This window comes from Apus apus, chromosome 20 (genome assembly GCF_020740795.1).
Source record: "Apus apus isolate bApuApu2 chromosome 20, bApuApu2.pri.cur, whole genome shotgun sequence".
NCBI lineage: Eukaryota > Metazoa > Chordata > Aves > Apodiformes > Apodidae > Apus > Apus apus.
In genome coordinates this window covers 3153909-3179107 of record NC_067301.1, presented here as the reverse complement: position 1 = coordinate 3179107, position 25199 = coordinate 3153909, and the positions used below count along the sequence as shown (strand labels likewise).

Here is a 25199-nt window from a genome sequence, read left to right as displayed (position 1 = left end):
TGCCCGTCGTAAACTGCATTTTTCTCTCTTCTGCTCTTGTTTGCTCTCCAAATGGCTGCCCTCACCCTCCCACACTGGGTCGCAGTCCCTTCAGAAAGTCACTTCACAAAGCTGCTGCCTCCTGGGCTCCCTGTCTTGACAATGTCAGCAAAGTTCAAACCCTGTGAGCAGGCCTGGGACAGAGCGGGACTGGAGGATGTGTTCAGCCAGGCCTGGACAGACAGAGGTTGACACTGATGCTGCAGAGGGTTGTAGCTGAGGGATCAAGACTTATTTATTTTAAAGTCTGTAAGCAGCACAGTACCCTTGGTGGGCCCCAGGCTGCTGAACACATCTCCCCTTGTAGTGAAGAAAGTCATTCTGCAAAGAGATGACAAAGCGGCCACAGAGATGCCTGTGCCCTCTGTGAGGTCCACACTGGCTTGGCTCAGTTTAGCACTGAGGACAGGACACAGATCAGGGTGCTGGCTCTTAAAGGCAGTAGTTGCCATCATTCTCTTAGTTATGCCACTGTATTCCTCACCTGAGACCAAAATGAATCCACATCCAGCTCTGTACTCATGGTGCTCAGTGACTCATGAGTTTCCTTTCTCCCCAGTGGGTGAGGATGCAAAGTCCCTTGCCCCTCACCCATGCCATTCCCTCAGGAGGGCACTTGGTGGGTGCCCTCTGGATGCACTTGATGATGAGCAAAAGTGGTTTGGCTCAGGTGCCACCCACGGAAGCTGTGAAAATTGCTCAGGCTGTGCAACTAGACAGCAAGTCGGGGGGGCACAAGGGGAAGCCCAGAGCCAGTGCAGGGGCTGGAAGCATCCCCGTGCTGCCTGTGTCACTGCACCTGCAAGGCTGTTTGCTTGGGCAGGATTCAGCCCTAACACAGCTCTGTGCTGAGATAGCTGCCATCTGGTAGCTTGGCTCTGCATTTCATGGCTCCTTCCTCTCTCTGAAGCGCCCTTGAGAATGCCAGCCCAGCCCCAATCTTCCTGCCACACCGGGTCAAAAGCTTTGTTAAAAGTGAATTAGCCGAGCTGTTAAACCTTAATAGCTCAAGAATTGCTCCTCGCAGCAAATAGTAACTTCAATTACCTGCTGGGGGAGGAGAGTCTGTTGTTGGTGCTTCTTTGTGGGGTTTGTGGGCTGGGTGGCTGGGATGCTGCTGGGGATTCTCCTTCATTCACTCTTTCCTGACTGTTTCCCTCTCGTAGGGCTGAGGGAGGCTGTTCCAGGGGCCATCAAAAGAAATTAAGTGGGACGTTGATGTGTCTCCTCTTGCACTGCTCTAACGAATGACTTTCCCCTGGTGATCAGGGTTCTTCTAAAGTTGCTGGCTCCAAAAAAAGAGGTCCTAGAAGGACTTGGGGACCAGGTGGTGCTGGTGGGCACCGTGTGGCAGCCCTCAGGACAAGGCAGGGTGCTGCTTGGCAGCACAGTCCCAGCTGCAGCATCTTACTGCAGCTTCTCTCCCCTTCCAGAGCCTCGGGCAGCACAGCAGGAGCCTGGTGGAGCACACCTCAGGCTGATACCTGGGATCCCAATCTGGGCAAGAAGCCACGTGCAAGTATGTGAGACGGAGGCAGATGCGCCGACCCCTGCTTGCTAGAACATATGTCAGATGGTGGAGAGTGTTTCCAGATCTCAGCTGGGGTGACTAGCTTCATTGCTAAGGAGTGGGCTAATAAAAGTTGGATTCAGACTTTTACAGCCAATGGTGGTGGTGGCTGTGCTGGCAAAGAGCTTAAAATGCAAGCCAGGAAGTGGCCTCAGCCCCGAAGGATGGACATACCAAAGGAGAAGAAAGGGCTATTCAGAGTGTGTCAGGATGCCTCTAAAGCAGACAGGGTGCACCTTCCCCCTCCAGCCCTGTTTTATAGCTTGGTACTTCTGGTGGAAAGTACTGCAAGTGAGAAAACATCTGGGCTGGGGATAGGAAAGAGACAGGTGAGGGTTTGAGGCAGAGCTGCCAGGGAGGCAGATGCTGAATTCCCTGCATGCAGTTGTCCTGCTTCCAGGAGGTGGAGCTGAAAGAGATGGGCCTAAAATGCAAATTGTTTGTTTTGGGACTAAATCTTAAAGTAAGATGAAAAACAAACAAACAGGGAGGTACCTGGCTGAGTCGGGGTGCAGCCCTGTGCTGAAGGCTGGGGCAGCTTCACAGGTGTTGGCAGAGTTTATTTGTCAGCTTTGCTGCAGCACCAATGGGTACCCCAAAGAGAAAAAGTGTCCAGGGGCTCAGGCAGGATCCACAGCAGCCTGGCCAGGCCTCTGAGGTCAGGCAACAGGGTTCTCATCATGAACCAGTTTAACATTCAGGGCATTACACCAACCTCAGCAAACCTGCACCTCATCCGCACTGTGCTGCCAGTTTTCACTGCTGTGTCCTGTCAAACCACTTCTCCCAGTACCCCAGTGAAGGGAACTCTGTGCCTCTGGAGAGCTGCAGCTGACTGGCACTTGCACCAACAACGAGTGGCAGGAACATGTTCTCTTGCTGAGCCCAAGTCCTGAGTTTTATCCACAGGAGCATCCTCCTCCTTGAAGCCTCAGCACAAAACACTGGTTATATTTAGCAAATGTTTGGCAAATTCCTCTCTCTCGTGCACCCCTTGAGTCTGGATGTGAGCAGACCCTGGGGAGTCAAACAGCCCTGCACAGTCCTTTTCTGCTGAGTTTAAAGCAACCAGCAAGACACAAATGTTCTTTGTTTCCTCAGAGGATGGAATAGTTGCAGGGTTATTTCTCCCCCTCCAGGAAAAGACACTGGCAGTGTGTAGAGCAGAGGACCCAGCTCTTACTTGTCATGAGATGGGAGATGAAACAGGAAAATGGGGAGGACACCCAATGCTCTGACACGTTGCCTTAAGGAAGAGCTGAGCTGCCCTGGGAATCAAAAGCTAAGCCAGAAATCCCAGGCATTTCCCAGCTCCCCATTGCATGGCTGCTCCCATTCAGAGCAAAAATCCCTTCTCTTTAAAGAGAGGGCTTCAAGTGTGTCTAATTTAGTCTCCAAGGTGGGCACAGGAAATTGTGGATGAAGCAAGGCAAACTGTTGTCTGTGAAATTCATTTGCAGTCCTCCATGGAGTCTGCTAGACATGCTGCTGTGGTCTTTGTCCAAGCCACCAACTGGAGGGATTAAATACCTATTGATGCTGTGGAAAATACCTTAACATTTGTGGGTTGTTGTTTTTTTGTTCTGAGAGCAGTACACATTATTTCTTTCCTCACGAAAATCAGCTCAGTGCTATTAAGTTTTTGTCTCTGAATCTGGGCTGTCTCCCTAAGCTGGTTTAATTTAGGAATATCTACATTACAAACACTTGGAATGGTTCTTCCTCACACTTCCTTTCTCAGCTGCATTCTGCTGTCTCCATATCCATGTAGTCCAAATATTTTTAAAGCATCCTGTCCCTACAGCAAGTGCTCTCTTGTTTTCAGGCTTAGACTGTGAGACCACTGTCTGTGTATGCTACAGGAAAAAACAAATCCATGCTTGTAAACAGATGGGCTTCTTACCCTCCTCTGAGCAAACAGAAGTTGTGACCCAATTTTCCCCCCCCTTTCCTAGAGAATTTCTTGTTAATGTATTTTAAACATGGTGTAAATGTCAGCTTGCTTCTCTGGGGCTTGAGTGTTCTGAGAGGCTTTCCCAGCAAGATCCCAGCCTGTCCTGCTTTTGAATTTCCATTGCTTTGGAGAGGCAGAATAAACTCTTTCCTACACCTGAGCAGGATCTCTTTGGCTGCACACGTCTGACATCATGATGAGCTGGCAGAAGAGCTCTGCCTCTCTCTGCAGCCACTGGCATGTCACAAGGTGTTAGTGTACCAGGCAGAAATCAAAGTGAGAAGGAATCACTGCTTAAAAAAGGGTGAAATACCTGTTTTTCAAGCACAAATCTTTCTGCAGCATGCTTGGAAATTAATCTGTGTGAGTTCTCTGACTTGCCTCTCTCCAGTGCCTAGCCAAGATATAATAAAAAGGACATCAAAGGCAGGGAGCAGGGCTGTGTCTCCTTGTACCTTATAATCTTTGTGCTTGGCTGCTGCTTGGCAGCGTGTGAGCAGTATCACAACCTCTGCCCCTGCTGGGGCCTGGTGTGTGTCACCCTGGGAGTGAGCCCAGCTCACCTTCTCTGTCCTGCTGGTCCTTGCTCTGCCAGGGTGTTTTGAGGCATTCATGAGAGGGGTGTTTTGGGGCAGTCTCAGGGGGTTCTCCACTGGAAGAGCAGGTGCCACTTGGTGGCTGGGCTGGGGGAGGTAAAGGAAGGCTGGTGGCAACCTCTAGGAGATGTGTCTCAGGACTTGCTGTCTCAGCTCCTCCACAGGGAGTTATAGCACCCTAAAAGCTGCTTCCCCAGGAATTTCCCAGGATATAGAGTGCACCTAGAGGGCAAGAGCCTGCTGTCTGAGGAATAAGAGAAGTGTGCCAATGCCAAAATACTCCACTGAACTTCCTGCTGGTGGCTCCAGGGGGTTGGGGCTCAGCTCCAAGCTCACTGAGTTGGAATATTGCACTGGTATAGCACCAGGCACAAATGCAGCAAGAGCTCTGAACTGGGAAACCCAGGGGTGCTCTGCAGGCTCTCTGTTTGGTTTTGAGGCTTAACTTGTGCATATATGGAATATACAGGCTTGAAAAATGTCATTATTATTTTTTAATTTAGTGGCTTGCTCTCTTCTGCCTCCATTTCTAATAAAACAGGGGAGATGGAGCCAGTTTTGAGTTAATGCCTCTGGTCCTGTACAAATCCCATCCTTCCTCCTCTGTTCTCTCCTCCTTAACACTGCACTGCTCATGAACTGAAGCACAAGGTGCAAACCTGTGCAGGTGTCTGAGCTGCACCCGGAGCAGGGGCTCAGCCCCCAGGCTGCTCCTTGCTTGGACATGACCCAGTCCTACAGAGCAGCCACTCCTTGGAGACATCCCTGAGCTGGGAGGCACCAGTGTGGAAGTGGAGGAGCCAGGAGTGGAGAGGGGAGCCCCACGGGTGGTGAGGTGGAGGCAGTTGCTTTTAATGATGGTTTCATTTCAGTGATCATTGAGCAAATAGTGCAGCCACACCTGAGCAGGGACTGGATGGGCAAGATGAGCAGGTCCCTTCTGCTGGAGTGCACAAATGAGTCAGCAGGTCAAAGAGATCAGTATTTGGGCTCTGGCATCTCTCCTTGGTGATCAGCTCAAGGAAGCTGCTCAGGCAGGGGCTGTTTGGAGTGACTCAGAAGAGTGACAGACCTGTTACCCCATGGGGGCATCACTTAGTTCCCCCTCACCCCCCTATTTCTGTGCAGTGCCACCATGTCTTCTGGATACCAGCCACCCTGCAGCAGTGGTGGCTGCATTTTCCTGGTGGTCCCTCTGCACAAACTCCACAAGCCCTCTGGGTTGTTCCTCTGCCACCTCCAGTGCAAATGCTGAAATGAGCAGGGGGGATGGGAGGGGCCTTGGCTGTTGTAAATCAGCAAATCTGCAGGGAGGTCCATGAAACTCTGACAGTTGATCCCAGCCAAATCTGTGACCTTCATGATACGTTGCTTTGTCTAGGGAGAGCTGAGGAATAGTGGAGACACTTTTGTGCAGCCCAGAAGCAGCAAAGCTCCTTCTCTCTTCAGCCTTGCTCTTCTCCACAGTGGCTCCTTCCCACTGCTTTGTATGGAGAGCTAAATCATTCCTTTCTCCCTGGAAAACAAATCCCCCAAAAGATCAGATTCTCTCTTTTCATCTCTGTGGGCCACCCGAGCTGCTGTGGGGATAACTTTGGGATGTGGTACTTACATGTGAGCAGTGTTCCCTAGAAAATCTGGCTCATGTGTGTATTTGTCTTCCATGCTTTCCTCATTAATCACCAAGCCCATTCCAGCAGTAGCTGGGATCACAGCCTGGCCTTGCGAAATCTCCTGAGGCTGTGGAGAGAGATCCCAGTGAAGAAGAGGGGATGGAGAGTGGGTGGCTGAGGAGCTGGCAGGTCAGTGCTTGCTGCAGGGCCACACAGCTGTCACTGCACTCCCCTGCCAGTCTGTGGCACCCGTGGAGTCCACAGCATTCACTGGACGTGCCCTCTTTGATGTAAAGAGGATGACTGCTCTAAAGCAGCATCTCTCACCAAAAGAAAAAAGCCATCCTTTCAGTCCTGTCAGCCTTTGAACGAGCCCTGTAGCTGCTTTGGATGTTCTGTCTCAATGGGTAACACCAAGCAGGGAGGAAAGCAAACAAGCAAACAGCAACAAGAAAAAAAATAAAGCCCTGGCAGGGAAGAAAAAGCAACGTGTCTGCAAGACATCTCAAGGGCAGCCAGTGATGGGCAGGAGAAATCCTGCCACTTCCAGTCATATCAGGGGAGGGGAAAGCCACGCAGACAGTGTGTTACCAACCTGAAGGTACCCAGGTTAGGGAGAATGATGAAAGCTGGGTGGGTGACACGTGGGAGTATGTGCACAGGGCTGAGGAGGGCTCAGGCTTCTCCTGGCAAGTGCCTGGGGTGCTGGCAGGGATGCAGAGCCACCGTGTTCACCCCCCTGCTGCTGCAAGGCAGCCCTGGGGGCGTTGTGTTCCCCCCCAAAGGGTGAGTGGGGGAAAGCACCTCTGCCTGCATCCACAGTCTGCTCACCCCTTTTGGGAGTGTGGCAGGTACGTGGCTTGGAAGCTTTTCACTGTACTTTCTCAAGGGCTTGGACATCTCTCAGTGAGATCCCCACCTGAGGGTGAAGACCCCTGCAACTGGGCAAAATCACCATTTCTGTGCACATGAAGGGTCAGGTCCTTCTTTTCAGGAGAGCCAAAAAGAATAAAATCCATTGTGATTCACGCCTGGGATGGCGAAAGTGAGCTGGGAAAGACATGAGCAACTACTTAATCCCCTTCCCACTGCTCCCAGGCAGACAGATGCCAGAGCTAGTAACTGCTCCTGCAAAGAGCCTGGTCCCCAGGCTGGGACAGGGAGCAGAGGTGCTGGCTCTGTCACACAGCCCAGCAGCAGCAGCTGGGACATGTGCAAGGCATGGCTGGAGGAGAGAGAGACCCCCAGGGCTGGGAGAGAAAAGGAGGAGAGCACTTCATAGGTGGGCAACAGGAGGAAAAACCTGGGAAGCAGAGAGGACTGGAGAGAGGGAGAGACACACAGTGGGAAGCTGTGAGCCCCAGATGTGACTTGGGGGGGGGGGGAAAAACCTCTGCTATCACATGCAAACAATTTAGCTGGATAAATGTGGTTTTATTGCCTGCCGAGTGCTTTTCCAAATGGGACCTGAAGCTTTCACACACTTCTCTGCCTCTCCTACATTCTCTTATTCCTCAGAGGCAGAAAGATTTTTTTATCTTCATCCAGCATTAAAAAAAAAAAAAAATAAAAAATCCATAAAAGCAGCTGCCTTAAAAAAGAAAGCCCCTTTCCCAGTCTATGCCAATAATTTACTATTATTCCAGGTTTTATTACAAGCTCTTTCAAGGGCTGCCCAGAGCCCCATCCGTAAATAGCACATCATTCAGGCCATGAGGATTTCCTCCCCGGTGGGACTTTTAATGTCTAAACCAGAGGTGTCAAACAAGCAGCTCAAAGACCCGTGGTGGCCCTGGAGAGTTCTACATCTGGACTATATCTCAGTGCTTAACACATTAGCTTTTGCCCCAAGCAGCTCCGGATTTCCCTCATCAGTTTGCACTGAACCTGAGTTAGATTTGATTTAAGAGGCTAAGCAGTCGAAAGGAAAAGAAAAGGTACCTGCTTAACCATTCCAAGTGCTGCCCTGAAGGCTCCCAGGGTTAGGAGCAGGGTGCAGGGATGTAGTTCCCCTGAAGCAATGCACATTGCACCCAGACCTGCTTGGAAGAGAGAGGGAGGACAGGTTCCCTGTGCCAGGCGCTGGTCCCACCCACCAGCCCCTGGCTCTGCTTATCACCCCATCTACACAGAACCCAGGCTCGTGGCTGTGTGTGCTGGGGCTGGAGCTGGAGCTGCCCTCCAAAGCCCACTCATCTCTCTGGACTCCGCCAGCCTGGGCACAGAGCAGGGAGTTAGAAGCTGTAGCAGGGGAAAGGGAACATGAGTGGCTCCGTGTCCTCTTTTTTTCTCTTGCAGGAGGTGGAGTGTGACCCCAGAGGGGGAGTCAGGGAGACTCAGAGTCTCTTCCTGCCTCTGCCATTACCCTTGTGGGTGGCACCAAGTTGTTCTATTTCTGCTTTCTCTCTTGCTTTGGACTGTCCCCTTCATCTGGTCACATACTGTCCAGCACAGAAAGGCTCTGGTCTCCACTGGGCCATGAGGGTACACCCGTGTAAGCAGGTGAAACCCTGAAGTGCCCCTTGCATAGAGAGGTGGAGACTGTGCTGCATCCCTCCTTCTCCTGCTGCAGAAATGACTGTCCCCAGTAAAAAAGCTATTTTATGGACCAGGCTGCACTGGCACGAGTTGCCTAAAGAAGCTGTGAATTCCCCCTCCTTGGAAGTGTTGAAGGGCAGGCTGGATGGGGCTTGGAACAATCTGGTCTAGTGGGAGGTGTCCCTGCCCATGCAGGGGGGTTGACCTGCATGGTCTTTAAGGTCCCTTCCAATCCAAACCATTCTGTGATTGTTTTGATTTTTTTGGGGACTAATTCCTTTCTGTGGTTTGGTTAGAGCAATCTTTAGCTTTCTGATTCCAGTCCTAAACTGGACATCTGGTCTGGAGTGTGGATGAAAAGGGTGTTGGGGGTAGATGATGTGGGTCTGACAGCCCCACAGCACAGGATCCAGCCCATCTTGGATGCTCAGCCCTGGGGTTTGTCCCATGCTGACTCCTTTGAAATGCAAAGATCAGGGGGAGAGAAAAGAATCTTCATTTCTGCGTGTCTTTTCCCATCCTAACTCTTCTTCATGGCATTCAATCCTAAACCCTTCTGTGGCCTGAACCTGCAGGGTTTCATGGGGCAGTGACAGTGGCTCGTGCAGCGTCAGTTTCGAGGACAGGCATTGGGTGGCAGCCACCTCCTCCGAGCACCCTGAAACTCCCCCAGCCTTTGCAGAAAGAGGCTGAGGTGCTCAGCACCAGCCAGGACCTGAGCCCCTTGCTCAGCACCCTTTTCTACCCCAGATGCCTCCCTGTGAGGTCCAGGTGGGTCCTGTTTGGCTGACCCAGCGGGCAGGAAGGACACAGCTCTGCAGCCTCCCCAGCCCCTCTTGGCCACCTTCCTTCTGGGGACCCCCACTCCCTTCCCCCCTGCCCCACTCCCCATTCTCCTTCCCCTCTGCCTGCAGCAGGTTGACGGGCGAAACCTGCTGCTCCCCTGGAAGTGTTGTAAGGACATGAACAATCTGCCACCGGCAAGTTTCCAGCGGGAGGCCGAGCAGCCTCCGCTCCGAGCCTGCAATCCTGGCAGGCTGACACTTTCCCAGGCCTCCTGCCCCCCCACCAGCAGGGAGCTGGGCCACTCCCAGCCTGACAGCTCCGGCAGGATACCTTCACACTGACTGAAATAATAGACCCAGCGATGGGAAAATGAGGCCAAGAGAACCCAAGGGTGAATTACAAGATGAATAACTTCCCTGAAGCCACGTCCCAGAGCATGCCTTGGCCTGCTGTTGATTCACCAGCTGACTTCCCCTCCTTTGCCTTGCTCCACCGCCCTCTGCTCCCCTCCTGGGAGACAGACCTGTCTGGATTCCGTCACTTGCCTAAAATAACTGCCAGGGTTCAGGGAGGAGAGGAAAGGCAGCGGAGAGGACAGGCAGAGTGTGGAGCAAGCCCTGCCAAGCCTCAGCCCTGCAAAGCCTGGGGAAACGCACCCTCTGAGTGGCACTGGGAGAGGTGGGACTTGTAGAAGTGGGACTTTTAGAAGGGGCAACCAAGTGAGGACAAGTGATGGGGCTAAAAATTGCAGAGAGTGGCTTTAGTTGCCTGTCCCTGTCCACCCTGTCTGGCCTTACACTCCTCACTCTGACCTAAAGCTTTGGATGGAGTTGCTGAGCTGCTCAGGTACCAGCTCTGGTGCCAGAAAGGAGAAGTAATACCTGTTGCTCTCTAGGCCAGGTTAGATGGGACTTGGAGCAACCAGTGTTCACTGCCCATCTGGGGGGGTTGGAACTAGATGATCTTTAAGGTCCCTTCCAACCCAAACCGTTCTATGATGCTCTCAGGAATTATGTTCCCAAACTGGGAGCCCCATGCTACACAGCTGGCTCCAGACAGCAAAGTCAGACCTACTGACAGAGGTACAGACAGGAGGAGGGCAGAACTACAGCACATACAAGAGGACATGTGGCAGCAGCCACTGGATAGGTCTCCTGCCCTTCACGTTGGAGGGAGATGGCTGCTCCAGTTTTTGAGGAAGCAGCCAGTCCTGGGGCTGAGCAGGGAGATGAGGAGACAGCTCATTATTGGCTGAGTGACATGAGGAGCCCTGTGTATTCCAGCAGTCTGCAGTGTCAGCACAGGCCTGTCTTCTTACCACCACCAGGCTGGTGCTCCCAACCACCCACAGCATTTGGACTTTCTGTCAGGATCCCATTAGCAGCTGCAACCAAACAGCCCTTGGAGAGAGCAATCAGCTTAGTGTGCCCCAACAGGTAATCAAAGCAAGTTCCAGTACAGCAAGGTGCTCTGCCCACCAGGCCTTAAAACTCGCCTCCTTTTTGCCCTGGGTTTTAAAATGCACAAGGGCTGTGTCCAGCTGGAGATGAGTCCTGTTTCCCTCCACATTCCATATTCTGCAATCCGTAGACATGTCAATCAAAGCTGTTGTTAGCCAGAGCTGTCACGTCAGGTCCACGTCTAACAACAGGAGTGATTGACAGCAAAGTTTGTTATCTGTGAATGTGTCATCCCATCCAGCACCCAGTGCTGGAGTGCTGCCTGACAGGTCATCAGTGGGAGCCTTCCATCATCCATATATGATGAGATGGTTGGAACAAATCATTTTTCAGCTACTCTCAGACACACACATTTGCCTGCATCCCTGTTAGACTGAGATACAGGATTTGACAGTGGAAGGGGCAGAGGCTGATGGACCCTGGTCAGACAAATCCTGGAGGGTCAGCAAATAAAACCAGGCTTTATCCATTTCTTCTGAAGGAATGTGAGGCAGCAGGTTTGCAAAGGAACAGTATGGGAGGAAAACCACTGCAGAGGAGCAGACCTTAGAAGGCCTTTCATTAGAAAGCCCCAACATGTGGTGGCTTAGCAAATTTTTACACTGTGAGTGCTCAAAAACAGCTCTCATTTGGCTTCTTGCTTTTTTATTTTCCATAAGAACCAGCCCAAATCCTCTTTTGCAAAGAACTGTGTGGAAAAAAGGAAACAATCAGTAGAGAGTGACCCGTGCTTGGCAGCCAAAAGAAAGTCAGGATGAGTGAAAGTTTGGGTTACCTCTTAATTGATTTCATAGACTAGTTCACTGGCCATAGAAATCAGTGGGATGGAAAGACTCCAGTTAATCTTGATAAACCCCGAGTCAGGCCCTTGGGGCAATATGATCCCCAGAGGTGCCTGTTTCAGGCCCCCACAGATGTTAGCAGGGCAGCTCAGCCCTGAGAGCTGCTGCATTCAAACCAGGGCAAGAACCTGGGGGTGAACCAGGCACGAGTCCATGTCCACAGTTCAAGTTTCAAGTGATGTGAGAGTACAGTGACTTGTTGAGTGAATTGTTTAGGGCTTGGAGCTTGTCTTTTTTCTCCTATAAACATGATTTCATGTGCTGTGAACTCTGAGATTGTATCCTTATGGCAGATCTTAGACAAAAAGATGGTTTCCAAACCAATATTTTTCATAACTTTTTTGCTTCCCAAAGACCTTGGAAAGTCTCTCTGTTCAGATTCCCAATTAAAATTCCACCTAAGAAAACCTACATGTCCTCTGGGATAGAAATGATGCCCTCCAAGGAAGCAGAGCCAAGAAGCAAATTCATGGCCTGGAGGTGATCAGGCTCAGGAAGTTTGATCTCAGGTCTCCTGCAAACTTTTCTATCCATTTGATAGCACTGACAGCTCTGGGCTGGATCTTGATTCCTCCTAAAAGCAGTGAGTTTTTGCAGGAATATGTATCAGCCTGTTGCACATTTTGGGAGGTATCTGTGTCTGTATCCCTGCTTGGATACTAGAGAGATGCAATACCTATAACTGGGACTTCTTGGTGACCCCAGGAATGGGACTGGTCCATGGAGATCCCTTTGGAAGCTGAGCACACATTAGTTCATGAATGTAGAGATCAGCTTATAACTCTGTGTATCAAAGAGATATTAAAGGCAAATCATAAAAATTGCATCCTTCATCCCACCCAGCCCCCACGTTTTGATTTCCTGGTGAGAGACCCAAAAGGTGGTTTGGACTGTAATTAGTGAGGTTTATTGTTGCAGCTCACTCTTAACCACCTCCTTTGGCTCAGGAGAAGGTGGAACCCAGCAAATGCAGAATTAAATCCACAACTGGCTTGATGATCCTCCGCTTAAAATTAACATTCACCAACACTTTGATCTGCTGCATTTTGAAAGCTACCAAATTGGGATGCATGGAGTTCCAGTGAGGTGGAGGGGAGGAAAAAGATATTTGACACTTTTGCAGACATTTTGGTTAAGCACCACTGAGCACTGAGCAAGGGTGAGGTTTTATAAAATCCCGTGTGCATTAGAATTTCGATTAGATACAAAACCGCAGATGGGTAGGGAACAGGGTAGGCAAACAGATAGATAGGTAGTTGGGCTGGAAAGAAGTGCAAATGGGCCAGTCTAAAATTCACCCCAGCCCATGCCTGTCCCTGCTTCTCAAGGGCTCCCAGCCCCTGCAGCAGGACATGTGGAGGGATGGTGCTGGTGCCACAGAAGGGCTCGCTTGGTCTGCAAGAACCTGTGTCTTCTACATGGCTGCAAGTGCTGCAGGAGCACAGCAGGGCAGGCACTGGCTAATCCACAGGCATCTCAGCCTGGCAGAGATTCCTTGTCACATTCCTAGAGATCCCTCGTCACCTTTCCAGAGATCCCTCGTCACCTTTCCAGAGATCACTCCCCACCTTTCTAGAGATCACTCCCCACCTTTCCAGAGATCACTCCCCACCTTTCCAGAGATCACTCCCCACCTTTCCAGAGATCACTCCCCACCTTTCTAGAGAGATCCCTTGTCACCTTTCTAGAGAAGCCATCTGCATGTTCTTGCAGAGTGAAGCAGACACCTTTGGCTTTGAATGGGGGGCACCCAATTGCTCTGGAAAAGACCTTTAAAATCATCAACTGCTAATCCATCACGCTGCAAAACCCACCAGGGCAAGAAAAGCAAGGAAGGGTGAAGGGCAGGGAAGGGAAAAGAGGGAAAAGGAAGGACAGAGAAGGTCAAAGAAGCAAGGAAGGGCACGGAGGGGTGAGAAGGGGGGACTTTGGTATGATTTTTGTCCTCCTCCTATGCAAGGGGATGGGCTCTAGGCTCAGTTGTATCAACTGCAAGATCAGACTCTGACCAACTCTCTCCAAACTGTTGCTGCTTTTTTTCTTCCCAGAGAAAATCTGTGCCCCAGCAATTGCCCCCTGTGAGCATTACTTCACTCTTGTTTTTTCTTCTTGAGATCTGGGGGGAGAACAAAATCTCTAGACATGTAAACAGCCTTCATCAGAAAACTATCAAGACAGATCTGCCTGCTTTCAGAAACAGAGATAAATATAGCTTCTAAATGCTGCTAATTGATTTTAGATGTCTGGGGAAAGCTTTGCCTTCACACCATCCCACCCACGCTGCTCAGGAGACCCTCACCTGCCCCTGTAGCTCCACGTGGATGAGGAATTGGTGGCAGAGCCCCTGTCCTCAGTATTTGTCAGCTGTTTTAGCACCCAAATGCTGTCAAAAACACAAGGGCTGCTCAGAGACCCTGACTTAGGCCTTTCTTAGGCCTACGTGGATTCTCGTGCCTTCTTCCCATCTGCTGCAGTCTATTTTTAATGTTTTGGCCTTGAAATCTTTCTCTTCCTTGAAAACAAGTCTGTTTACAAATATTTGCCTTAGAAAAGTTCTCCTGTTCAAGCAGGAAAACTGCTCATCTCTGCATGGGCACCATGTACATCCAGATGTGTGTGATCTTGCAAGAAGCCAGAAAGGCCCAGTTTGGGAAAGAGAGGATGGCTCAGCCCAGACCTGTCTGCTGGTGAATCAGAAAATAAAGAGAAGTGCAAGGGCAGATGTGAGTTGTTTGCTCTCTGGTGCAGTAAGGAATAAACCTGATGCATGGCTGATTTTTTTTTACTAAGCAAGAAATATGAATAACAGGGTAGTTACTGGTAGAAAATTACCTTAGAGTATCTTTCATTGACTTTCCTGTGCTATCTCTGAAGTGACCCAGGTTACTTAAAAGGATGTGCAGCAGCTTTTTCCAATTGAAACACTTGGGGAGGATCCAGGAGTTTGGGAGGATCCAGGAGTTTGTGGCCAGCCCAGCAGGGTGGTCCCACCTCACAAAGATGATGGAGGAACCCAGCAGGACTGTGCTTGCTAAAAACTAAAGCTGAAAATAGACTGTCAAGGCTTTAAAAACTTAGCTAAGGATTGGCACCTTATCAAGGACTGACACCTTTTATGTTGCTGTTCAGTTTTAAAGTGCCTTAAAGAGGTTGATTTTTAAAGAGCAAATGCAGCAGTTCTGGGAGATCAGCTTTCATGAAAGCCCTGATAGCTTTGGCAGAGCCTGATGTGACTGATAAAGACCCACATCTCCTGGGTGTCCATGGTATCGTCTGCACTGTGTGGCTGTTGGCTTGAACTTTAGCGAAAGGGTTGGGAGGTTTTTGAGGGACCCCCCCCCCCCAAACACACACCAGCATGACCAAAATCTGGGGGCAGGGAGTTCCTTAATTGCTCTGCCTAAAGATGCAATACACAGACGTTGTGCTTCTACTCCTGAAATTATAAACATCTTGCTGTACAGAGAAATGGAGGCACAGCACCTGGTGGAATAAAGAAATAGGAACAATTACATTCTTTTCATTCAGCTCAGATGTGAGCAACATCCTCCTGCTTAGAGGGCCTGAGGTGGGAGCAGAAGAGCTCTCCAGAAGTGCCCGTGCTCATTGGATATGCTGACTTCTGGCTGATCAGTTATACAATGGGGAAGCTTTCAGAGCTCTTCATGCAGGTGGGATCTGGCGCGGCCGTTGCGTAAGAGCTGTCCTGCAGCCATCCAGCAGTGATTTATCTCTGGGCAAATATGATGGGCTCTTGAATTGCAATCAAAACCCCTTTCTTTAACAATAGCTCAGGGTAACCTTATAATAACCTCCTCCACCTTCCCCAGAGAAATGCTTCAGTCAGATAAAAGAATTTGTTATCCACACAGAAACATCTGCCCCCTTCCTCCGACAGGACCGATGGGGAGTGACAGGTACCCTTTCCCCACCATTCTGCAGGGCTTTTAAAAGCAGCAGCCATCTCAAGCTTGGAGGGTTTGTTGTTTTCTTCTTCTTTTTTTTCCCCCCCCCAACCAGCTTTGGTTGCGGAAAGATCACCTGAGCTGGGCTTGGGTTTTATTTCATAATGATGGATGTGCTGGTTAAATGTAATGGAAGAGGCAAGATAGCAGGGCAGAAATTTGGCGCCAAGTGCCTGGCTTTGAAAGAGGCTGCATTCCAGCCATCCTGAGAGGGGTAAATGGAAAGATCTGATTAAGCGTCTCAGTGTTGTGACCCTGACCTCAAAGAACACGCCGATTCTCTGGAGGAACTTCATTTCAATTAATCAACTTAACAGCCTGAGTAAATCTGGCTGCAGCCATTGAGCCTGAGGAGCCGCTTCCTGCTCCCCGGAGGGTCTCTGGGATGCACCATCCGAAGGGATGGGGCGGTGTGTGATGTCCTGCCAGCCTGGGCTGAGGGGATGCCAACATCTGCCTCTGCCTGACTGGTGGCAGGACAGCTGTGGAATAATGGGGAGATGATCCCAGAGCCCCCCACCCCTCTGTAATGCCAGGGCAGGATGGGAAGGGGGTCAAGCCCCCTGGGGATGGGATGCTCGGTGCTGCAGCTGCATCACTCCCTCCCAGGCAGGGAAGGGGACGAGCTGAGCAGCAGCAGAGAAGATGTAGCTGCAGTTGGAGGAGGTGGAGGGTGAGGGAACAGCTGCATAAAGAGCTCAGGCAGGAGGATAAGTCCAGAAAATTTCCTCTCAGGGAAACTTGTAAGCAGAACACAAAGGCACCAGCGTGGGAGATGGGAAGGGAAGAGACTTCAGCCGAAGCCTCGGGCACTTTTCCCAGGCGGTTCTTTGCCGGCTGCTGAACTGGGCCAGCCCAGAAGCTGAAAGGGGCTTTGCTTCTTGCCTGGGGCCTTGCAGAAGACTCTTTCCTTGCACGGATCAGTGCATCTCAGGGGATGCCTGCTGGGGCTGCACTGCTGCAGGGCCATAGCTGAACTACTGCTGAACATTGAACCGAGTTTTCTGGCTGGAACAACATTCCCTGCTCCAGTCAGCCTTCCCCTACCTCTGGAAGTGGCTAACACCTGTCCCTGTACCTTTTCCCTTGGGAGAAGGCAGAGCTGTGGCTGCGGGGCCGGGATGAAGGAGGCATCAGGGGCTGGCTGGGTTTCCCTGCTGCCTTGCTCCACCACACCCAGGTTGTGCCATCCTGCCCATGGACTGCCTGCTCCCTGCCTAACCCCTGGCACTGCCTCCATCCCTTTGGACTTTCACCTCCTGGCAGCGGCCAACTCGGCTCTTTCACTGCACCTTTAAAGGGATAAGACCAAATTTAGCCCAATCTGGAAAAGGAGCTGGGGAGAAAGCCATGAAGGGGCGTAACAGTCCCCCATTTGTAGAGGAATAGCCTGGTAGAGCCAGAAGAGGTGTTGCAGGACAGGTTCTGGGTACAACCCAGGGGCAGACACAGTGATTGAGCCTAAGCTGTCTGTCTTCTGAGGCATTCTGGAGTTAAGGGCAACATCCCCTGGAAGTATTCTGAGTTTCAGATAACCCTTTTGGTTGGAAAAGACCTTTCAGATCATCGAGGCCAACCACTAGCCCAGCACTGCCAAGGCCACCACTAACCCATGTCCCTCAGCACCACATCTACACGGCTTTGAAATCCCTCTGGGGATGGTGATCCCACCACTGCCCTGGGCAACCTGGGCCAGGGTCTGACAACCCTTATGGGGAAGAAATTGTTCCTAATATCCTAATATACTTAAAGTCATCTCCTCTAGTTCTATCACTTGCTACTTGAGAGAGGAGACCCACCCCCAGCTCCCTCAGCTGCTCCTTGGCAGACCTGTGCTTCAGACCCTTTCCCATCTCTGTTGCCCTTCTCTGGACATGCTCCAGCCCCTCAATATCCTTCTTTTCATCAGGGCCCCAGAACTGACCCCAGGATTTGAGTTGCAGCATCACTGGTGCCAAGCACAGCTGGACGACCCCTGCCTTGATCCTACTGGCCACACCAGTGCTGGTAGAAGCCAGGATGCTGGTGGCCTTCTTGGCCACCTGAGCACAAGCAGTCTCATATTCAACCAGCTGTCAACCAAAATCATGGCATGGAAGTTTGCTGGTGCCAATGCACCTCATGTCCAGCTTCTGTACCACTGGACCAAGGCGTGGAGAAGTCGGAGGCCAGCGAGCAGTGTTGACAAGGGGCTGAGGTGACAGTGGCACTTCCCACCGGGTGTTTCAGGGTCTCGCTCAGGAGGCAGAGCAGTGAATGATTGCTGCTCCCCTGCTGGGAGATGAGCGTCCCAGAGGAACGCCGCGGCGTGTGTCATGTTTGCACCGCTGCAATCATTCAAAACCCACTCAGAAAAGAGGGTGTTTTGTGGGTTGTTTTTTTTTTTCCCCCTGTGCCTGAACTCAGCAGTCGCTTTTGGCTTGGCTACCTTGGCAAGAAGAGAAATCTGCTGAATCTGGGGGCAATCTGGAGGGGATGGAGCAGCGAGGGACAAGCCCAGAGCCACGGTGCTGCCCCAGGGAGGTATAGAGTTACAGGCAGGCGACAGGCAGGCTTTCATCTGCTCTCCCAAGCCTTCTTCAGACAGCAAAGGAGGGGTAGTGCCTGGCTGTGGGGGATGGAAGAGAATTGCTGTAACATGATTTTATGTCTGTGATTGCATAACAAAACCTCCTGGGAACCTCCTGATTCAAATGGATACCTAGTCCTGTTTGCTCGATGGAGGACTTTCAGCAGTGATTGATTGCCCACGCTTTGGTGCAGAGGAATTGCTGGACTGGATCAGTACCAGGCTCCAAGCAGCCTGTGATCCTGGATCTAACCTCGGCCAAAAATCTCAGGAAGGTCGTAAAAAAAACCTTAGGAAGTGGAGAATCTGCTTTACAACCCCCCACCCCCTAACACGCAGATCCACAGTGCCATCTTCTCCCAGGAGCTGCAGCCTGCCTGCTGATGGAACTAGACCTTGAAAGATGAAATTGCATTTCCATTTAAAAAAAAAATAATAATAAAAAAATAATCCCTGGGCCTGATGGTATTAATTGGCTGCTCTGTAAACATCAGGTCATTCTGTCAACGGTGAAACGCTGCCAGTCTCAACCCAACTGCCAGGAAAACCCTCAGGTTCAGGGAGGGGGTGCAGGAGAATCACCTTTGCCTCCGGGAATCCCATGGAGTGGAGGATGGAGGAAAGCCCAGCTGAGCTGGGTTATGCCTCTGGACACGGGTTTGGCACACACACATGTCATCTGTTGGCTTTGCTCTCGGAGATTACACGATAGCCCCACCTCATAAATTTGGAGCAAAGCACACAAAGCTTTTTTCCCTTCCATACCAGGCACTCACTCTTAATGGTCTTTCTCCACACCCCGGCCTTATTAATTGGTGACAATTGGAAGTGGTTAATTCTCTGTGTGTGAGGCTGCAATTGCTTCCACTTGGCCAGGATTCAAGTAGTGGGGGTGAGTCAGAATGGGTGGCAAAACTGTCTTTTCCTCAGCTCCTTTGCTTACTGGAAAAAAAAAAAAAAGGGAAAAAAAAAAAAAGAAAAAGAAGAAAAAAGCCACAACCCCGAGTTATTCTCTTTTATGAGGTAGGCATTGTGAGGCCAGGCAATTGAATTTACAACAGCATTGAGTATCAGAGTCTATCTGGCCCTGTCAATGAGAGTGGCAAGGAAAAAAAAAGACGCACATTAACCCTCAGCTCCAAGTTCCCAGGCGTTTCAATAGGGTTCCCAACTTCCCAAAGAGCCCGCTGCATACTCGATGAGACCCTTTATATCTTCTAATTACCCTCCTCACAATAGGGACAGACTCTCTTGGCTCTTTTGTAGGCGAGATAGTAACTTTTAGCGCACACCCCCCCCCCCCCGAGGCAGCCCCACGGCAAGGTGGGAAGGAGCAGAATCCACAGAGCAGTTATTTCAGCAGCAGGTAGCAAAGCAGCACGTGTCTCCTCAGCTTCCAGGAGCAGGTTTTTAGGCATCCGTTTCTTCTAAGTGCAAACACGACCCTTGTGAAGCTCTCAGGAGACATTTAACCCTGCCAGACCCCTCCTCAACCCAGTCACCTTCCCTCCCTCCCAGCTCTTTTGCAGATGCCTCATTTAAGGCCGTGAAATTCACTCCCACACACAAGGCTGAGTTTGTCAGTGCCCACTCTCACCCAACGAAATGAAGGTGGGGAAGAAATACATCTATTTCAAAAGAGTTTATTTATTTAAACACCTGCAATGTTGTGGGTTTTTTTTCCTTATTTTTTCTTTTTTGGAAGTCTCCAACACAGCCACACACACACACGCAGACAAACAGGATACAAACAACTTTGGCATTATACTTTTGAATATTTGTTACAAAACTATTTCTCATTTATTTATTTTTTTAAAAAAAAGTATCTCAAATAAAGGCATTTTGAAGGAGTAAAAATACAAGTCGAGATCCCAACCTCTGAAAATAATAAATAGCACGTTCATAGCGAGGTCCTTTTTTTTTTTTCCTTTCTTGTTTAAATCTGGTTTTTTTTAAAAAAAAGAAAAAAAAAAAGCCCCCCAAAGATAACAGGGCTCCATACAACGGAGCCAACGAGGAGTTTTAGGGGATTTTTTTTTTTTTTTTTTTTTTTTTAAAGGGAGGGGAATGATTTAGGCAGAGTCACCAAGGCCTCCAGACGGATTCACTGCGCTCTCCGATGGGACTCCCCGCCTGGGACGCTGGAACAATGCTGCCCCCAAATGATGTTAACCCCTGGACCGGGGATGCTGAGGGGGTGGCCGGGTTCCCAGAGCCACCACCCGCAGACACCGGGACGTTGGCGTTGGCATAGAGAGGAATAACTGGTCCGGAGCTGGGAGGAAAGGCTGGATTCGGGATGAGGAACGCAAACTGGCCATCGGTTGCAGGGACGAGCTGGAAACCCCCGTAGACTTTGGGGGATAAGGCTTCGGCGGGGTTGAGTTTGCAGGGCACGGGCACAGCTCCGGCTGCTGCGGGAGGCAGCTGGACGTGCAGGGGTTGCTGCGCCAGATGTGCGGGCTGGTTGGACGGAGGGGGTGGAGGAGGTGGCGGCGGTGGGTAGTTCATGGCCACGATCTGACTCAGGCAGGCCGAGAGGTGATTGAGGAGGCGGGTGCGCACGTCGGTGTTCACCCCTTCGCAGGTGGACAGGAACCGGGTCACCTCGTTCATGCACTCGTTGAATCCGGCTCGGTACTTGCCCAGGACGGTGGGGTCGGCGCTGAGGGCGGCTGGAGGGCAGAGGGTGGCAGGTGAGGGAGCAGCTCAGGAGCCTGGTCCCCCTGTCCCCAAGCCCGGAGCCCCCCCAGCCGGGGTTGAGCAGGTTGCACTTACCCGTCATCTGCGCCCGCTGAAGGTTCCGTAGGTGCTTGACGGTCATCTCCAGGATGTCCGCCTTCTCCAGCTTGGAGTGCCTGGAGCTCTGCGGGAAGGGGAGCGGAGCCGTCAGGGCTGCCCGCTGCCAGCCAGCCCCCCCCATCCCCGCAACCCCACCGGCTCCCCCCACTTACATCCTTCTTGAGCGCATCCAGGATGAGGGTCTTCAACTGCCCCAGACTCTCATTGATCCGCGCCCGGCGCCGCTTCTCCATGATGGGCTTGGAGGACTGCGGGAAGAGCGGAATCGGTGAGCCCCGGGGCCGGTCCGCTCCCGACCTCCCCCATCCCCACCCCAACCCCATCCCGGACACCGACCTCAGCCCGGCCGCGGGCTCGCCGCCATCCAGCGCCACCGTTGCTGCTCCCCCACCGGCACCCGCCATTTACCTTCCGGTGCTCGCTGGCGCTCCGCGGTTTATCCGGCGTGTGGCTGGCGCTGGCCGGTGCCCCCGCGATGGGCGAGGCGGTGGGTTTCTCCATGCCCGTGTCGGCGGGCATGGCGGGAGGGAAGGGAAAGAAGGAAGGACAGACAGACGCGTGCGGAGAGCTCGGCGCGGCGGGGCCGACGGTAGCGGGGAGCGGCACCCCCCGCTTTTTATACCCGGCGGCGGCTCCTCATTCGTGTGAAACCGCCGCCGCGGCCGTTCCCACACTCCTGCCGCCCAATCGCGGCCGGACCCGCCGCCGCTCGCCCCGCCGCCCGCCCCGTCCATTGGCCGCGGCCCCGCCGCCCGCGGCGCGGCCCGCCCGGCGGCACACGTGGGGGCACCGGGGGGGGGGGGGCAGCACGGGCGGGGCGGCGCCGAGCCCCGGGGGGGGGGGGCACGGGGACGGGCCGTGCCCGCCTTCCCCGCGTGTGACACCTCGGGGTCGAGCCCCGGTGTGTGTGTGTGTGTTGGGGGGGGGTTTGGCCGCGTTCCCTCCCCGTGTCACACCCGCAGCCCCGCGTGCTCCCCCGGGACCAGCCCCGCCCGGGGCGCCGCGCTGCGCGGGGGCGGCGGCTGGCGCGGCACGCGAGGCCAATGGGCGGGGGGTGGCGGTAATGGGGGGGGAAGGGGGGGTCCCGCCATTGGCTGCCGCTCGCCCCCGCTGTCAATCAGCGCGGTTGGAGCTCGTGCCTCCGCCCCCGGGACGCGCGCGGTTCCCCCCCCCCCACCCCCGGGCTTTCTTAACCCCCCCTTCCCGCCTCCGCCCGAGCACGTGCCGGAGCGGTCGCGGCGCGGCCCCGTCGGGGGTGGGGGGGCCCTGGGAAAACCCCGCCCCGACGGGACAGCCCCCCCCGGCTGTGTTTTGGAGGGGTGGGGGGGCGAAACCGGGGGTGCGCGGCCCCGCGGCGAGGGGGACCCGGGGAAGCGGAGCCCTTAGCGCCCCCCCCCATCCCGTTTTAGAAGGTCAGGACCCCCCTGGTGCCTTGAGACACCCCCCTGTGCAACCCCCCCCCCCCACCCCCCCCACCCCGCCCCCCGGATGGGTTTCCCAGCCCAAGCCCTCGGGACGCGCTGTCCGTGTGTGTCTTTCTGTCCGTGTGTGTGTGTGTGTGTGTGTGTCTGTCCGTGTGTGTGTCTGTCCGTGTGTGCGTCACCCCGGGATGGGGGGTCGGGGTTTCCCAGTCCCCCCACCCCCCCGAGCTCCCTGCCGCGCCCCTGCCCAAGGAACCCTCCTGCCTCCCGCCCCGCGTCGCTGCGGTTTCTCGTTCAGGGAAATTTAAAGGGCATTTTTTGTTTGTTTGGTTTTTTTGCTTCCCATGCTCGGGGGGACGTGACGCCAGGTGAGGATGCAAAACCTCCCTCCTTCTCCCGCCCTCTCCCCGCTGGGGGGCAGCGCTGGGGGGCAGCCCAGCCCTCCTCCTCGGGCTGGGCAAAGGGGACCCTTGGGGTGACCCCCCCGGCTGGTCCCGCAGCCCCCGCTGGCTGTGCGGGTCACGGTGTCACCCCCGGGACCGGTTCAGTTCCTGGGGGGGGGGGGTTCCCTCCGTGCCCGGTACCGGTCAGTTCTGTTCCCACACCCAAATCACTTCCTGGTTGGGCAGCCTTGCAGCTCCTGGCTGATTTCAAAACCTGCCCATTTCAAGACCTTTTTCTTTTTCTTTTTGGTGTTTTGGTGTTTTTTTGTTGGTGTTTTTTTTTTTTTTTAGAGAATGTGGCATATTTATGGAATCTCTCTGTGCTGCAGGCTGGAATCTTTTAATAATCATGAATTGGGTATCAGCTTTCCATAGACCAGCATCTGAAATCCAGAGTGATTTCTCCACTTGAAGCATCTGATGCCTTTTTTTTTTTTTTTTAATTATTATTATGGTTTTATTTCTTGATTCTGAAGCAAAGATAAAAGAGCAAAAACCCGCTGAAAACTCTCCTATGAGAACACGTTCAGTTCTCTCTCTGAAAACCAAGCAAGACAGGGCTGAGTTTGGGGACATTTTCTATGTTTTTGGAGGAGAACATCACCACGTCCTGCACCTCATCCCTGGTGTTGGCCCGTTTCGTGCTTTGCTTTTCATTTGCTCCGATGAATCATTCCCTTTGCCTTCCCCCTTCCTGCAGCCAGGGCTGCAGTTTGTGTGTTTCCTGATGCTGTGGAGGTGTTCCCACACCTGAGTGGAGATAACCTGGGAGTCTCACCCTCCCCTCCCCTTGCTGGCACCTTCCAGTGGGTCCCTGAGGCACCCTGAGGCTGTGCTGGGATGAGTGCGCCCTTCTGCACCCCCCACCCCCCCCCCCCCCCCACACCCAGGGTGAGCACCAGCTCTTGGAAAAGGCCTTTCAGGGCTGAAGCACAAGTGTAATGAGTTTTTTTGGGGCCTCAGCCTTGCCTGGGGGCTGCAGAGCTGTGAGCTGAGCTGGAGGGGTGAGGGAGTGAGGAGAGGTCCAGTTGCAGATGCTCCAAGCAAAGGGATGCCAGGAGTGGGATGAGTACCTGGAAAGACCTGGAGGAGGCCAGAGGTTCCTTAGGGCCATGGAGATGACCTGAGGGCTGGGGCAGCTCTGCTCTGGAGACAGGCTGGGAGAGTTGGGGTGTTCAGCCTGGAGAACAGAAGGCTCCAGGGAGACCTTAGAGCAGCTTCCAGTGCCTGAAGGGGCTCCAGGAAAGCTGGGGAGGGGCTTGGGACAAGGGCAGGGAGGGATGGGACAAGGGGGAACAATTTTAAGCTGAAAGGGGAAGTTTATATTGGATATCAGGAAGAAATTCTTCCCTGTGAGGGTGGGGAGACCCTGGCCTAGGTTGCCCAGAGAAGCTGTGGCTTCCCCATCCCTGGCAGTGTTGAAGGGCAGGTTGGATGGGGCTTGGAGCAACCTGGGCTGGTGGGAGGTGTCCCTGCCCGTGCAGGGGGTTGGAATGAGATGATCTTCAAGGTCCCTTCCAATCCAATCCATTCTGTGATTCTCAGCAAGTTCCTCCCTGGAGGGACCAGCCCTGCCTGGGCAGGGAGGCAGCAACATGCCTGGCCACCTGCACCAGGTGCTGTGGTGTGTCTGAAAGGTGCTGGGGTGGCCCAAGAGGCCAAAGGAAGGAAATTAAAGGAAAAAAAAAAAAAAAAGAAAAAGAAAGAAAGGCTCTGGGCAGTGTTTCCATTCTCATTGCTGCATCAGATCTGGACCTTTTCATTTCAAGGTGCAATTTCAGGTGGTTTGCCACATACAGGCTGCAAAAAGCACACAAGAAAGACGTTCTGTCTGAAGCAGCAGCATCTTCCTGCAGACATCAAAGGATCCAGGGGAATACATTTATTTCAGGATCCTTTTCCCTCAGCCCACGTGGCCACAGGAACAGCAATTCTTGGCTCCACTGTGATTTTTAGTTGGCAAGGGGGGTGTGTTGTTTTTCTGGGGAAGTGCTACTTAGCAAAATGCCCACAAAATCCAGCCTATTCCTTTGGAAAAAGTGCACCGAGGTGGATGTTGTCTTGCTGAAGAATAATAAATGTCTGCTTTATAAGTCTCCTTGGAAAGGTTCAGGGATTTGCTTCCTTATGAGACCAATAAAATGCAGAACAACAGCCCTTTGTGCAACCTCCCTTGCTCGTGTAAGAATATTGTGAGGAAGAACTAATCCCAAAAATAGTGTCCCTCCTTTCACAGTTAATTCAGAATGCATTAATTACAGAATTGCAGTGTGTGTGGAGGGGGGGAAATAGCATAAAGCCAGCAAGTTTTTTGACAGAATCTACATCAGTGGATGCAATTCCCAGGCTGGGAGCAGTGATTATTGACCGTGCTCCTCTCCAGTGAGAATTCTTCTCCATGTGACAAGTGGGGAGAAATTTTGTCATTGAAAAAATCTGGCACCACATGTAGCCTTTCTCCTCAAATTTCACAGGTGTTCAGGTTTCCAAACTCAGTGAAATCTGGGGAAAAGATTCTCATTTCCTTAAGCAACTTCAGCTTAAGGCAAAATCCTGCCTTGCCCCAGGACTGGTGTTTGGCAGATGATCCATCGTGTCTTG

General features: G+C 52.5%; 1 protein-coding gene across 2 annotated transcripts; it reads right to left on the bottom strand.

The window, feature by feature from the left end:
- Window positions 1–19559: 19559 nt before the first annotated feature.
- Window positions 19560–21311, bottom strand: HES4 (hes family bHLH transcription factor 4). 2 transcript variants are annotated; one of them, XM_051637160.1, is made up of 4 exons: window positions 21071–21311; window positions 20887–20982; window positions 20711–20798; window positions 19560–20607 (listed from the first exon to the last, which is right to left on the bottom strand). In XM_051637160.1, exons 1-4 carry the CDS (start codon window positions 21251–21253, stop codon window positions 20015–20017), a joined length of 960 nt encoding a protein of 319 aa, XP_051493120.1. In that variant the 5' UTR covers window positions 21254–21311; the 3' UTR covers window positions 19560–20014. The 2 variants fall into 2 exon arrangements, with proteins under 2 accessions (XP_051493120.1, XP_051493122.1); XM_051637162.1 differs by having other exon boundaries at window positions 21143–21311.
- Window positions 21312–25199: the final 3888 nt, after the last annotated feature.

Bases quoted from the DNA above. Each gene is read 5' to 3' on its own strand.
- HES4 (XM_051637160.1), bottom strand. From the start codon at position 21,253: ATGCCCGCCGACACGGGCATGGAGAAACCCACCGCCTCGCCCATCGCG. The intron at 20,983-21,070 runs GTCGGTGTCCGG...CTCTTCCCGCAG, and splicing joins GAGCCCGCGGCCGGGCTGAG to TCCTCCAAGCCCATCATGGA. The intron at 20,799-20,886 runs GTAAGTGGGGGG...CCCTTCCCGCAG, and splicing joins TGGATGCGCTCAAGAAGGAT to AGCTCCAGGCACTCCAAGCT.